General features: G+C 31.1%; 1 protein-coding gene across 1 annotated transcript; it reads left to right on the top strand.

Moving 5' to 3' along the window:
* The first annotated feature begins 1,239 nt into the window (after window positions 1-1,239).
* On the top strand, window positions 1,240-3,955 carry LOC127126467 (tubulin beta-3 chain). Its single transcript, NM_001427574.1, has 4 exons — window positions 1,240-1,410; window positions 1,517-1,924; window positions 2,026-2,295; window positions 2,939-3,955. The coding sequence occupies exons 2-4, from the start codon at window positions 1,531-1,533 to the stop codon at window positions 3,622-3,624; spliced, it is 1,350 nt and encodes a 449-aa protein (NP_001414503.1). The 5' UTR covers window positions 1,240-1,410; window positions 1,517-1,530; the 3' UTR covers window positions 3,625-3,955.
* The last annotated feature ends 11,666 nt before the right edge of the window (window positions 3,956-15,621 follow it).

The following is a 15,621-nucleotide window of genomic DNA, read 5'->3' as shown; positions in this document are numbered from 1 at the left end:
TTTCACTCATAGGTATCAAAAGTTCGCTCCATTACATCGAAACTCAAGTCTGTTCAATCTAAACATTTCTATAACTCTAGTACGAAACACTTAGATACACGATAATACTTGAATAGTAACAACTACTACCATTTTGAATAACTAGTCTAACTATCAGTTACTTTTAATAACGATTAATTTGAATAACAATTAGTTTGAATATTGTATATTTTTAATAATAAGTGTTTTGAATAATGACAATAATTAATAGTTTGGATAATGACTAAGTTGAATAATGATTAGTTTGATAATTTTTTTTTATATTATAAATTAAAGTAATAAAAATCAAGATTCACCAAAAATAAAAAATTAAACAAAAATTAAGTACCATTTTTGAATAATATGTATATATTATTTATAATATATTTTCTCTTAAATAATGAAATTTAGACCATTACAAAAACAATGGACATTCCTGATGATCAAATAATCTCAAAAATATAATATTTTTTTCTCTTTCTTGATCTTTTAAGGACGACGTAACCTTAGATTATGGACACATTAAAAATTATTTTATCTTTTTAAATTGGAACAAAAACTAAAAGTAAAGTAATATATAATTGTAAGGATAAAAAGTAAACATACAAAATTATAAGGACTACAGTTAAAAAATAATATACTTAAATAAACTTATACTATACCATATTTAAAATTTATTGAAAATCATAAGAGAGAAATATAGTTTATGTTTTCTTATACTTAAAATATAATTATTTTTTATAAAAAGCATTAATGTATATAAACTTTTGAAAAATATCACCCATTATTGTCATGTTAAAAATTAATAACAACCGGCGGCCAGTCTAAAAAATATGTTAGTATTTTTTTAAAACTAAATTATTTTGAGATGAAGGCCGTAATTAACAAAAGAGGGAGAATTTCTCTTTCAAATTTTACAAATAAAGAAGAAAAAATGAGAAAGAAACAAATCATAGGTCTCTCTCAATGACGGATTTGGTTGACACGGACATAGACTTTACAACCCAAGCAGTTAGCACGTCCAAATTATTCTTCTTACCCTTATTTTTCGTACCTCTCCCTTCCATGTTCCCCATCTAAAATTAATCTATCTACCGAAAAAGGACCATTTCGTAATTCAACAAAAGGGTATATCTGTCCTAACACAATTACTCTGCACCAATACCAAACAACCCTTCAAAATTTAAATAATCAAATATTTCAATCTCCACCGTCGGCAGGATTCCATCGAACGGCTCACATTTCTTTTCAACACAAAGCGAGGGAACAAACTTGAATTAATACGTTAGTCCAAACTCTCACTCTCTCTCGCTATAAAAATCCCGCTCAAGCATTTCCCTGCTCCCAAATTCTCACTCCTCACTCTCTCACTCATATTCGTCACCGCCACAGGTTTATCTCTTTCTCTCTCTCTCTACATCTAGATCTGGTTTCATCAATTTCTCTCTCTCACTGTTGAATATTTCTGAAATTAACCTTTTCACTGTTTAAATCACAGAAAAAACGAACAAAATGAGGGAAATCCTTCACGTTCAAGGAGGACAATGCGGTAACCAGATCGGCTCAAAGTTCTGGGAGGTTGTTTGCGACGAGCACGGCATAGATCCGACTGGAAGATACGTCGGAAACTCAGATCTGCAACTCGAGCGCGTGAATGTCTACTACAACGAAGCATCGTGTGGAAGGTTTGTTCCACGCGCCATCCTCATGGACTTGGAGCCTGGTACCATGGACAGTGTCCGTACTGGTCCTTACGGCCAGATCTTCCGTCCGGATAACTTCGTCTTCGGTCAGTCCGGCGCTGGTAACAATTGGGCGAAAGGACACTATACTGAAGGCGCTGAGCTTATTGACTCGGTCCTCGATGTTGTTAGAAAGGAAGCTGAGAATTGCGACTGTCTTCAAGGTAGTTTAACTGAACCGTACTTATCAATAATCAGTGATATGAACCGGATCGATGATTTTTGTGTAATTCCGGTTACTAATTTTGATTTTGTTTTTTGGTAGGGTTTCAGGTGTGTCATTCGTTAGGTGGAGGAACGGGATCTGGAATGGGAACACTGTTGATATCCAAGATTAGAGAGGAGTATCCCGATAGGATGATGCTCACGTTCTCGGTGTTTCCTTCGCCTAAGGTTTCTGATACTGTTGTTGAGCCTTACAATGCTACTCTCTCAGTTCATCAGTTGGTGGAGAACGCTGATGAATGTATGGTTCTTGATAACGAAGCTCTTTATGATATCTGCTTCAGGACTCTCAAATTGACCACTCCTAGCTGTGAGTATTGTTATCTTTTCATGCGATCTAAATTTCTTTTACGTTGCTTGTTACTAGATAGGAGATGTAATGATGGCATTGTAGATTGCTTAGAGGCTTCACATGTTAATGATTCTTTGTGCATTTGTTTTGGTCAAAGGAGTCAACTGTCCTTAATTTGCATTTATTTAGTTAAATTATTATTCTATTATGCGAATTGAATTATTGAATTGGCTGTGTAAGACTTGTTTGAGGACTTGAATTGACTTATTCTGGATTATAGATGCTTGTTGCAATTGTTCATCACTTGATATGGATTTGATTCCATCACATCACTGATACACTTTGGCTTTGATGATTTATTTATTTGTCAATTGATTGAGTACTTGTGTATATCACTTTTTCTGGTTTAGTTGTGGTTCTTGAATAATAATAATGGATTTTTCTTTTCTTTTCATTGTGCACTTTTCAGTCAAATTGCTTTCCCAAGTTTCATTTATGGGATTTGATTAACTGGTTTGACTGTAAAATGATTTTTGGGAATCCATTAGACTGTTTATTTATGTTTTAAGCAAATTTGATTGCAGCTGATTTTTCAATTGTTGGGTAACTTCTGTTGATGTTTGTGATTATTGAAAATGTGTGATTGTTTGTTTTGTTGCAGTTGGTGATTTGAACCACTTGATCTCAGCTACTATGAGTGGTGTGACCTGCTGTCTTCGTTTCCCTGGTCAACTCAACTCTGATCTCCGGAAACTGGCTGTGAATCTCATCCCATTCCCTCGGCTGCATTTCTTTATGGTTGGTTTTGCACCTCTCACCTCCCGTGGCTCTCAGCAGTACCGTGCTTTGACGGTTCCTGAGCTCACCCAGCAAATGTGGGATTCCAAAAACATGATGTGTGCTGCTGATCCCAGGCACGGCCGCTACCTCACTGCATCTGCCATGTTCAGGGGTAAAATGAGCACCAAAGAGGTGGATGAACAAATGATTAACGTCCAGAACAAGAACTCTTCCTACTTTGTTGAGTGGATCCCCAACAATGTTAAGTCAAGTGTCTGTGACATTGCTCCTAGAGGTCTCTCCATGGCTTCTACCTTCATTGGTAATTCAACTTCCATTCAGGAAATGTTTAGAAGGGTGAGCGAACAATTTACTGCTATGTTTAGGAGGAAGGCTTTCTTGCATTGGTACACTGGTGAAGGCATGGATGAAATGGAGTTCACAGAAGCAGAGAGCAACATGAATGACCTTGTGTCTGAATACCAGCAGTACCAGGATGCCACTGCTGATGAAGAAGGAGAATATGAGGACGAGGAGGAAGAAGAGCCAGAGCATGGATATGAATAAAATAAGTTACTAAGTATGACGTGTAAGTGTGTTCAGCAGTACTCTTCTATCTTTAGTGAAGATTGCATTGTAATTAGCATATCCGGAGGAATTCTTGTTATGAGCCTGATGTGGAGAGAATGGAAATTCCAAATTGGGAAAATGGAGGTGACGGTAGTGGGAGTTTGGGTACATGGTTTAGAGTAGTTCTGCACCCATCTGTTTGTTTCTGTATTTTGGCTTGCATTGTTGTTTCTTCTATCTGATGCTTTATTATGTTTCCTTTATATTTTGTCATTTATATGCATGACTTTTTCACATTGGATCCTTGAAAGATCGGTTGCTATTGTTATTCATAGTGTAGTCTATCATGATCTGAGACTCTGAACAACGTTTTGGTGGTGTCTTAACAATGCTAAGCTGCAGCATTAATTGGTGTTTTAGATCCAGTTTCAGTAAATATATCTGGAAGTACTTGTGTAGAACAGAATTTATAAGTTACCCTTTTCACTTACATAAGAATAAGTTAACTTTTTGTAAGTGGCATACTGGGCTCTTTGAGGTCGCTTAGGTTTTTTTTTTGCTAGCGTCAGCTCGAGAACCCAGTGTGCACTGTGCACATATAAAGGAACAATCAAAATGATGGATGTTGGTTGCCAGCAAATTAGAAAATGAAAAAGATGAGGAAGAGTATAGAGACATAATACTAAAGGCACTAGAAAATAAACAAGATGAGGAATAGTATAAACATAATGCTAAAGGGACCAATGAAACAAGTGTCTTTAGAATGGACATCTCTATTTCTGATATCTTATTCATCGGATATGAGAAACAAATACTTAGAACGACGTATTTCACTTATTTCTTGAAGTTGCACTCTTCTAGGATCTGGACATAAGTTTGTGTTTTAAGAAGGGTGTTAATTTAGGGTACAAGTTAAAAATTTAAAAATAAAATAAAAAAGTTTATATTTACAAGAAAGAATTTGAAACTTTCTAAAAAGTTAATATATGATTTTTGCATTGAATTTCTTAATTATCATTTTTTATATGGTTTGGATAGAAATAGCAAGTCAAAGAATAAGTGGAACCAACTTGAATATAATTTGAAATTTGATTATACAAATAAAAAGTAAAATTAAGAACCAACTTGAATATAATTTGAAATTTGATTATACAAATAAACAGAAGAATTAAGTTCATAAATTATTTTAAAAAATATGAAGAAAAAATAAATAAATATGTGAAGAAAAAAAAAATTAATTTATCAATTAAATGAGTTGAACTATGCATAATTCTACTTTATGAATAGTTGTATTCGTTAGGTTTGTGAATCAAATTAATTATATATAAGAAAAGTTATATAAGTTTTAAAAGTGATTTATATTGACTTACTTTAAAATTTAGCGATCTATTTTCTTATAATATAACATTTTTAATTAATCATTTATATTTTCATGTGAATAAAATATTTTTAAAAAGTAATTATATAAATAAAATCAATATTATACGTAAAAAAAGATTAAATTTCTTTTTTATTTAATAAAAGTTCTATATCAAATAAAATTTATATTTAAATTCATAAAAAAGTTATTTAAATTTAATAAGATAAATCTAACTATTCAAATCGAATTGCTCGTGAATTTAAAATGAATCGAATTTGAATTTAAAAAATATTTGTGCCGAACTCAAGTTAAGTTTTAAAGATCCCACTTGATGGAATGACTTTTGTTGTTGGTTTTAGATCGAATAACTATTTTGTAGTTTTTGATTGAACAGAGAGATGTAGAAAATAAACTTAGAATCTGCATTTTACACCTAATTTGAACAAGAAATCTGAAGAATTGAATAAATATTTTATATTTAAGATCGGTCAATCCAAAGGTATAATTTTTTTTATAGAAAAAATTGTATTTTACAATTTGACCATCGTTGAATTCGAAGGAGTAAAAATTATGAAAAATTTAAAAGACCAGAAAAAAAAACTGGGAGCTTTCTAAGAATGTAGTAAGTTTGAGAGGAGATATTTTTTACATTATATACATTGGTGCACTTCTTTTATCTCAAATACTATCAAAATCTCCTTAAACTGTTGAAAATACTACTGAGATTCTAAATTCTGAATCATGTTTTTTAAATCTTAACAATTCTAGAATCCGAAAACTTCGAATAATCCATACACCCTTTCATTTTTATTTCTTTTTTGTCATGATGGTTTTATTTTGAATTTTAGAATTCACATCTTAAAATTTCGAAGGTTGTTAGTGCACAAGGTGATAAAGATGAACAATGAAACAAAAAAGAGAGAGAAGAGAGAATAATAACAAATTTTCACTACTCAAAACAGTTACACAGAAAAATACAAACACTGCAAAAGAAATAAAAGATATTAATGCTCACACCACTCACTTGTTTAAATACAAATGAGATTTAATGGAAATACTAAAATACCCTCTAACAAACTTTGTCAACAAGTTTCTGAAAATATAAATTAATTCTAACACCATCCCTTAATTCATATTCAGCTTAACCAAAACTAACAACACTAATTCCATCCATCAAGCGGAGAAATTGATCAGTCTTGATCGCCTTCGTCAGAACATCCCTTAATTCATATTCAGCTTAACCAAAACTAACAACACCAATTTTACCCCTCAAGCGGAGAAATTGATTAGTCTTGATCGTCTTCGTCAGAACATCTGCCAACTGCTTCTGTGTGCTACATTGCACAACTTCTAGCACTCCATTTTGAACCTGACTTCTCAGAAAGTGATACTTAGTCTCAATATGCTTGCTTCTCCCATGCAGCACTGAGTTCTTGGCAAGATTGATTGCAAAGTTGTTATCAATCATCAGCTTCATAGGCTTGTTTACTTTGATCTTCAGATTCTACAGTAAATTCAGAAGCCACACAACTTGACATGCAGTCACAACACCTGCAATATATTTTCCTTCACAGGTTGACAAAGCAACAACTGGCTATTTCTTGGGACACCAAGAAATAGGACTTCCTAGAAATTTAAACAAGTATCCAGAAGTACTTCTTATGTCAACTCTGTCTCCACACTAATAAGAATCTGAGTAACTCAAAAGTTCCGAGTTAGTTTCAGCACCAGAAGGGAATAAAACTCCATACTTCCGAACTCAAGTTCATATTCCAGTTGATGTAAAATTGTGTCTTTCTCAGAGTACATAATCTTCATCCCTGGAAAATAAACCATATTTCCTAGATCAGTCATCTCAAACTCATTCATCAACTCCTTCTTGAACTTAGTTATCTCATGTTCACAACTTCCTGTTAGTAATATGTCATCAACAGAAAACCTCTCACGACTAACCTTGCTTTGTGTTTGCAAATTGATCCATTTGGCTTTAACTTCACCTTATAAACCCATCTCTTGAGTCTTGTTTCTCTCTATGTCATCAAGTTCTTCTTTCAAGGCCTTCATCCAGACTTTCTTATTGAGAGCTTCTTCCGTACTCATGGGTTAAGAATCTACTAACATGGCACATTGAATAATTTCCCCTTCAGAATCTACTTCAGTATCTTGCAGCACATCAAACTCTACAAGTCTTCTCAGAATGTTTTTGATTCTTTGTGGCCTCTGAACTTGTTCAGAACCTTTTGATACTGGAAAAATATCAGATGCTGGAACTCTAGAAGTACTGACTTCAGAAGCATGACCACCTTCAAAATCTAGAATATTCCTAGAATCTGGACTACCACTAGAATCTGACTCACCACCATAATCTGGATTAGAATCAGATTCTTATTCAGAATCAATTTCGGCTTCTATTTCGGACTCACTCTCAGAATCATTTTCAGGCTCTGACTCATTTTCAGAATCAGAATCAATATCTTCAGAAGTTAACTCTGCACCGGAGTTGGATTGAGACTTGCTCCAATCCCATACTTCTGACTCTTTCACAACAACATCTTTGTTGACTTCAACCTTATTAGTGAATGGACAATAAAGCTTATAAGCACTTGTACTGTGATACCCCACCAGTAACATCACCTTGCTTCTATCATCCAACTTCTTTCTAGTAACATCTGGAATGCGTTTATAACAGACATACCCAAATACTCTAAAATGACTCACACTTTGCTTATCTCGAGTCCACCTCTCAAAAGGAAGAATTTCCTTCAACTTCTTGGTTGGACACCTGTTTAGCACATTGGCTGCAGTGGCAACAACTTCTCCCCAAAAAGTGTTAGAAAGCTTCTTCTCTTTCAACATGCTCTTTGCCATATCAAGCAAAGTTCAGTTTCTCCTTTCAACAAGACCATTGTGTTAAGGAGTATATGGAGCAATCACTTCATGCTCAATTCCATTCTCCTCACAGAACTTCTTGAACTCTGTAGAGTTATACTCACATCCACCATCAGTTCTGAGAATCTTCAGAGTCTAACCACTCTGCTTCTCAGCCTTGATTCTGAATCTCTTAAATTCAACAAACACCCCGTGTTTGAACTTTATAAGGGATACCCATGTCATCCTTGTGAACTCATTCACAAATGACACAAAGTATTTATTCCCTCATAGTGAAGGTTTTAGAAATGGTCTACACACATCAGAATGCATTACTTCCAAAGCATGCTTTGCTCTTGGAGCTACTTCTGATGCAAATGATAGTCTTAGTTTCTTCCCTCTCATTCACACATTGCATGGCTTTTCTGGTTTCTTAATTGCATGAATTCCATGTACCAGCTTCTTTGAATTCAGGTTCCCTAGGCTTCTGAAGTTCAAATGGCCAAATCTTTTGTGCCACAACTCACTTTTCTTCACAATACTTGTTGTACTAAGGCATTAAGAGTTTGCAGTTTGAATATTCACCTTGAATGTTCTATTCCTTCCATGTTCTGACTCCATAATCAACTTCTAATTACAGTCATACAACTTCAAAAGATTTTCCTTCATGCTAACTGAGAATCCTTTTTCAATTAATTGACCTACACTTATCAGATTTCTCTTCATGCTAGGAACATACTAGACGTTCTAAATTAACATAGATTTGCCATTATTCAGAATCACTCTAACATTCCCCATTCCTTCAGCGTTCAAATACTTATCATCAGCACATCTGATCTTGGTCCTCTTCCTAGAGTCAAAATCAACCAGTCATTTCTTATTTCCAGTAAGATAGTTTGAACAAATAGTATCCATATACCACTAGTCTTCTAGAGACGCACCATCAGAATCAGAAGCCATTATTAACACATGTTCATCATCAGAACTTCTGGCTATATTCACTTCTTCTGATTTTCTATTCTTATTTGACCAACAATTTGCAGCGAAGTGGCCAAACTTTTTACAACAGTAACATTGAACTTTTCTCTTGTCATACTTCTCCTTTCCCTTCAGACTCCTAGAAGTTGAGGTTTCTGACTTCTGAGACCTACCATGTCTTTTCTTGGCTTCTGACCAAGACTGCTTCTGGTTTTTATTGACAAAAGAATCTTTCAGAGCTTACTCTACCTCTCTCTCAGAGGTTTTTTTTTCAGTTAAACGCAACTCTTGCCCCCTAGACTACTTTGCAGCTCTTCTATTCTCATGATGCTTAAATCATTAAAATGTTCAATTGTTACAACAATGTAATCAAGTTGAGGAGTAAGAGATCTAAGTACCTTCTCTATGATACTTTCTTCAGAGAGAGTTTCTCCACACGACTTCATCTTATTTGTGTTCAGAATCACTCTGGAGATGTATTTAGGTACCTTCTCATTGTTCTTCATGTTGAGGTTCTCATATTGCTTACGTAGTGACTAAAGCTTCACCTTCTTCACTAATGCATCGCTATCGTAGTACCGCACCAGTGTGTCCCATGCAGCTTTCGCCGTCGTCGAATCAACGTTTTTCTCAAACACGTTCACATCCACACACCGATGGATGTAGAACAGAGCCTTCTGATCCTTCTTCCTCAGATCAGACTTAGCATTTCTCTATGCATCTGTTGCATTTTCTGGAAGTGTAACCTGAATGTAACAGTTGTTGATGAGATCAAGAACATCTTGAGCTCCAAACAACACACACATCTGAATCACCAAACGATTCCAGTTCTTGCCATCGAACACTAGAAGCTTCGTACTCAGATTCCCGTTTCTGTTCATCTTCAATCTTATGCAATAAACTTAGATCTCACCTAAACACAATGTTCCAAATCCCGCAAAATCAAGATATGTGATTCTGTTACAATTCTAATAAAAAATTCAACACGAATTCTCCAAACATAAATCAATCACACAATGCCTCACCGTTTCACTCGTGTTTTCCATGGTGTTTCCCCGTGGATTTGAACCGGAGCTCTAGATACCAATTGTTGGTGCATAAGGTGATAAAGATGAACAATGAAACAAACAAGAGAGAGAAGAAATAATAATAACAAAGTTCCACTACTCAAAACAGTTACATAATACACACACATAAGCACACACACAACAAAAGGAATAAAAGGTACTAATGCTCACACCACTCACTTGCTTAAATACAAGTGGGACTTAATGGAAATATGATCAGTGCATTTTGATGCACATTCTTCTATATTTATAATTATGCATTTCCATGTTTTAGTTTGGTTATTTTTCCCTTTTAATGTGTTTTTATAATTTATCTTATTTTTACACTTATTTGTTTTTCGCAGTTTATTTTCAGCATTAGCAGTCTGCACGAATAAATTCATAACTGGAGCTAGGAGTATCAGTTTGAGGTGTGCTACCAGTCGTTGGAAAGCTAAGAGAAAGAGCTACGACTTTCATGAAGAAGTCAGAAGCTAATTCGGACTGTAGCATGGTTGAAAAATCCGTTGAAGCCTTCAGCACTATATTTATATTTTGTGTTGGGTTATTTAGTTTGGGTCTGGGTTGTGTTTTGACCAAATTAGATTTATTCTACTTTTCCTATAACCTAAGCAGCCGAAAACAGTACACGGTATCACTACTCACGAAAATTTGAAAGCTTGTACGAATTCCATGGAGAACTAATCCCTCTGATTCGATCTGCCATAGTTCAGGTTCCAAAACTTGAGATTATTATAATGTTAATTTTAGTTTAATTCCTTTCAAAGATATTTTGTGTTCTTGTATGCTTAATTCGATTGCATGAAATATATTGATTCAATTTGGTTGATTCTATGATCCTAACATAGGCACGTCACGTTTGCTTAATTCGTTTTTGTGTCTGATCAATCATGTTTGCTTAATCCATGAAAACTTATCCCGTTTGCTTAATTCGGACAATAGGATCATACATCTCACAAACTTCACCGCGCTTGTCATTGAGTTTGTATCCAAATAGGAATATACAATTCACTTAGGGTATTAAAATTATATTAATCAATGATAGTAGGAACTAAATCGGTAGATTGAATTATTTCATAATCACTTATTTCATAATAGTTTATTTCAAGAATTGCTTTTAATAATCACTTTTTCTTAATCGAACACCAAACCAAACAACCCCCACCCCCCTTAATTCGATTTACCTTTGGATAATAATAATCAAGAATCCTTGTGAGAACGATATCCGAGTTAAAGTTATCGCCGTACTACGTTTTTGAAAAACACTCGTTTTGACCCGCGCGCGACAGCGGATCAAATTGGCGCCGTTGCCGGGGACTCTTGTAGATTTTAACTATTATTATAGTCTAACCATTATTATATTTATAGCTATTGTATTTTAACATTTTCTTTGCCCTAACTTTCTTGCGTTCGGGTCCTTTCGCGGTTTAGGAATTTTTCTTTCTTTCTGTTTTTAAGAAAATCATCTCAGATTATTCTGATTTTTTGTCGATTTATTAGGAAAAAATCAAGGATCGAAAGCCTCTATTTAGGGACTAAATAGTGGACGTCGCCCTACATAATCGAAATTCCCTATTTTTCTATAAAATCAGCAAGAGCAACAGTGGTATGCACATCTTCAGCAGCGTACACGACACAAATATCGTACACGACATCAACACGTTAACAATGATAATAATTTTAAAAATTAAATAAATTAAACATAATCACACGTGTTACTATTCATGATCGATCCAATCTATCAGAAGACCATGTTCTAATTTAAAAAACAAGCCTAAATTAAATATAAATATAATTTTAATAATTAAAACTAATGTATTGAAAAATACAACTATATATTAACCAAGTGAAACAACAACAAAACTCGAAGTATTGTTTGAACTATAAAAAAAAGAACATTTCATACAACTTAAAATTTATAATAAATTAAAAAGATTATTTCTCCAAATATTTTTTTGAAGCAAACTCATCAACTAAATCTTTATATTTTAGTGTCATCAAAATATCATTAAACAATTAATAAATTAAAATAAAAAATAAAAAAAATTAACAATTACAAAATTAGAAGAATCAATGATTAAAAAATAAAAGAAAAACATAAAATCTTTAATTTCATTTTACTTTTTATATTTTTTATTCATCTTTAAATAGTTTAAGTCACTAACACTTATCATAATAATAAAAAAACTATGCAATAATGATTAAAAAGATATAACAAGGATTGAATCCACAATCTTTACTTTATATTTTAAAATAAAAATTTACTATTTAATAATAAATTCATGTTTATTTTCTAATTTATAATTTATTTAATATAAATATTAAATATATTTTTTAATTTTTTTAAAAATAAAATAAGACCGTGAATTAAGAATTGTATTACCCTTACTTAGGTCCCATCCTCTTAAATCAATCAAAACAAATCCAAACTAATTAAATTAAAATTAAAATTAAAAATATTATAATTAAAATAAATAACAATAATAAATCACAAAATTTCGTCCACGATTTTTGCCTTACAAAACAGAAGGCAAACATGTTAAATTAATAATAATTATAAAATTTGAAATTGAGTAAAAAAACAAAGTAAGAAGGTGCAGGCAAGGATTTAAGAAATGTGGTTTACATGGTTGTGTTGTGTCGGTGACGATAATACACACGTTTACTTGATTAGTGGTTACTTACCGATTTTTAATTGCCCTACCAACTAAAATAATCATAGTGTATCTGTCATGCTTAGGAGATTAACAGCTCACAAATCACAAGCTTATATCATACAGTATGTAAGTGGATTAATTGACCCACTATTTGAAAATTGCGTCTAGTTAGGTGTGACATGATATAATACTTGTCAATTTTCTTCTTGCTCCAAAATTAATTTTAATCATCCTTAAACTAAACACAACCTAAATTTGTTACAGATACGGTACGGTGATACACGTTAGGATATCATGCGCATCTTTTGAACCTTATCCAAATAGAATGTATGACGTGTCATTTATCTTTCATCATATGTACGACAAGTGTCAAATGTTTGGAATAATTATAGAATCAATTTTTATTTGTCATTTTCAATCACCACAAGCTTGCCCTTGGGAACTGTGAATTAATGGAACGAAACTGAAAAGTTACTTTTTTTATGTGATGAGTGGGAATGGCACGTCATGTGAAAAACGGCAATTGGCACAAATATGAAATATCATGTCTCTCAATTCAAGTCATCAGATGTAAAAGAAAGTGGCTTAACTAATTAAATCAAGAGAATATTTTTATTTGCCTAAATAGTAAGCAAATATTCAAATTATAAAAGATAAATTGCAATTCAAGTTAAAAGCATGCAATCAAATATAGGACACGGTCAACTCAAATGTATGTCAAGTGAGACCGTAGCCTATTAAATTTTAAGTTATAATTATCATTAATATTATTATTAATCATTTCATATCGATATAAGAAATTGTTTATTAGTGAAGGATATTTGCGAGGTAAAAAACTCCATACTAAATTTTTATATTGTTTGGAGTTTATTCTCTCACAATACATAAAATTAAAAACAAAATTAATAAACAAATGGTGTGTGATAATCCCCCACAAATATTAAAGAAAGAGATTTTGAATTTTGAAATTATGAAGGGACATCCCTAACTAATAAATTGAGTAAATTTTGTGAGACGCAACCCCATGCAGATTTTGAGACCAGACTACCATTACATCTATCTTGCGTCAATCACTTTAATAAATGTGATAACATTTGAGAAGGGTACCCCATAACTAAATATTTCCATTAAGTTTGCGATAGGCATTAGGGGTGTGCAAAAAAACCGGTTATTCATAATCAAATTGATATCCAAATTGTTCCACTTTTAAAAAATCAAACCAAATTCTACGATAAAAATTTAAGTATCCATTTTGTTATCCAAATATAAACCGTTACTCATTATAAAAATTTGGTTATTTTATTGGGTATCCAAATTTTACTATTCGTTAAATTTTTATATTTGTCTATTTTCATGTTTTATCGCATTATAAATTAATTTTATATTTTAAATTTTTTTAAATTTCATAAAAAAAAATTTAAAAATAAAATTCAGAATTCTTTTTTCTTTTCACGAAAAATATTATATTCAAAAAAAAAATCGGAAAAATTATACTTGATATTTTTTTTCAAATAAAATTATTATTTTCTTCTAAATAAAAAAAATTATCAATTTTTTTTTGTATTTTTTTCAGTAAAAAAATTGAGATTTTTTTTTAAATAATTTTTTTTTATAATTTTTTTAATTTTCAAAAAGGTTATTTTTTCAAATTTTCAGAATAAAAAAACTTTTATTTCAGAAAAAAATGATTTAAAAAATAATAATTTTTTATAATTTCAGAATAGAAACTATTTTTGATTTTCCGAATTTTATTAATTTTCGATTTCCATTTCTTTTAAATAAATTTTTTCCAGTTATTTTTTATTTTTTGGAATAATTTATTTTTTAAGATTTTTTTTCATTTTCAAGATATAATTTGATTATTTTCAAAAAATTTATATATATATATATATATATATATATATATATATATATATATATATATATATATATATATATATATATATATATATATATTCTGAATATTTGTTATTTTTTTAAATTGTTTTTTGTAATTTGATATTTTTTATTCAGTTATTTTTATTTTTTGGAATAATTTATTTTTGAAGATACTTTTTTCATTTTCAGGATATAATTTGATTGTTTTCAATTCTTTTTATATATGTATTTTTCTTTTTTCTGAATATTTGCTATTTTTTTGAAATTTGTTTTTTTGTATGTTTTTTAAATTTTAAAAGAAAAATATTTTAAAACCTCATAAAATTTGTTTATGTTTTTAAATTTAAAAATTAATATTAATTTAAAGAAAATAAAATTTAAATAAAATTAAATAATTTTGATTAAAATCAAAATCAATTTTAAAACGGTTTTAAATCTGTTCGGAACTAATTCGGAACCGGTTGGAATTTTAAATTTGTTTTTGTGAGAAGTGGTTTGGTTTATAAACCATAACCATAAAAATGGATTGATTCATATTAAATTGAATCCATGCACACTCCTAATGGGCCACCCCTAGCCATATATTTTCTACACATTGTCTCATAAAGGAATTGTAATTTGTGAGGGGTTGTTCCTAGCTAATTATGACCCTTTAATTGGTGCTGAGAGCCCCTCACAAAATATTTCCATATATTTGAACCAAACTTTCCATTTTTACATTCACCGTTTCAAATCATCTCTTTCTTTTTCTGTGATTTTTCATCCCTCAAATTCACTCCATTGACCTCACTCTTCCATCATCAAACTCAGATTTTTCATCAAAAACTCTTCAATAAATTTGTCTTTTGAAAGATGATTTTATAACTTTTTTACTTGTTTTTTTTTTCTTTTGATTTTTGAAATATATGAAATCCCTAATTTTAATTTATTTTGTTCATTTTCCATTTTTCCTATAAAGATTTTAACTTTTGCAAGGAGAGTAAAATTAAAAGTTTAGAATTGTTTAATTTTTTATCCAAAGATACATATTTCTTCTCTATTTTTTTTTTAAATCTGAATATTTTTTGTTATTTATTGATATTTGTTGAATATTAGTTGATATTTGTTAATATTTATTAATAATTGATAGAAATAATACATTATGTATTATTTAGCATTATTTTCAAAATAATATTTTATATTATAT

This window comes from Lathyrus oleraceus, chromosome 3 (genome assembly GCF_024323335.1).
Source record: "Lathyrus oleraceus cultivar Zhongwan6 chromosome 3, CAAS_Psat_ZW6_1.0, whole genome shotgun sequence".
NCBI lineage: Eukaryota > Viridiplantae > Streptophyta > Magnoliopsida > Fabales > Fabaceae > Lathyrus > Lathyrus oleraceus.
The sequence above is the reverse complement of the archived record's forward strand: the minus strand, read 5'-3'. Positions and strand labels throughout refer to the sequence as shown.

Bases quoted from the DNA above. Each gene is read 5' to 3' on its own strand.
- LOC127126467 (NM_001427574.1), top strand. From the start codon at position 1,531: ATGAGGGAAATCCTTCACGTTCAAGGAGGACAATGCGGTAACCAGATC. The intron at 1,925-2,025 runs GTAGTTTAACTG...GTTTTTTGGTAG, and splicing joins GAATTGCGACTGTCTTCAAG to GGTTTCAGGTGTGTCATTCG. The intron at 2,296-2,938 runs GTGAGTATTGTT...GTTTTGTTGCAG, and splicing joins CAAATTGACCACTCCTAGCT to TTGGTGATTTGAACCACTTG.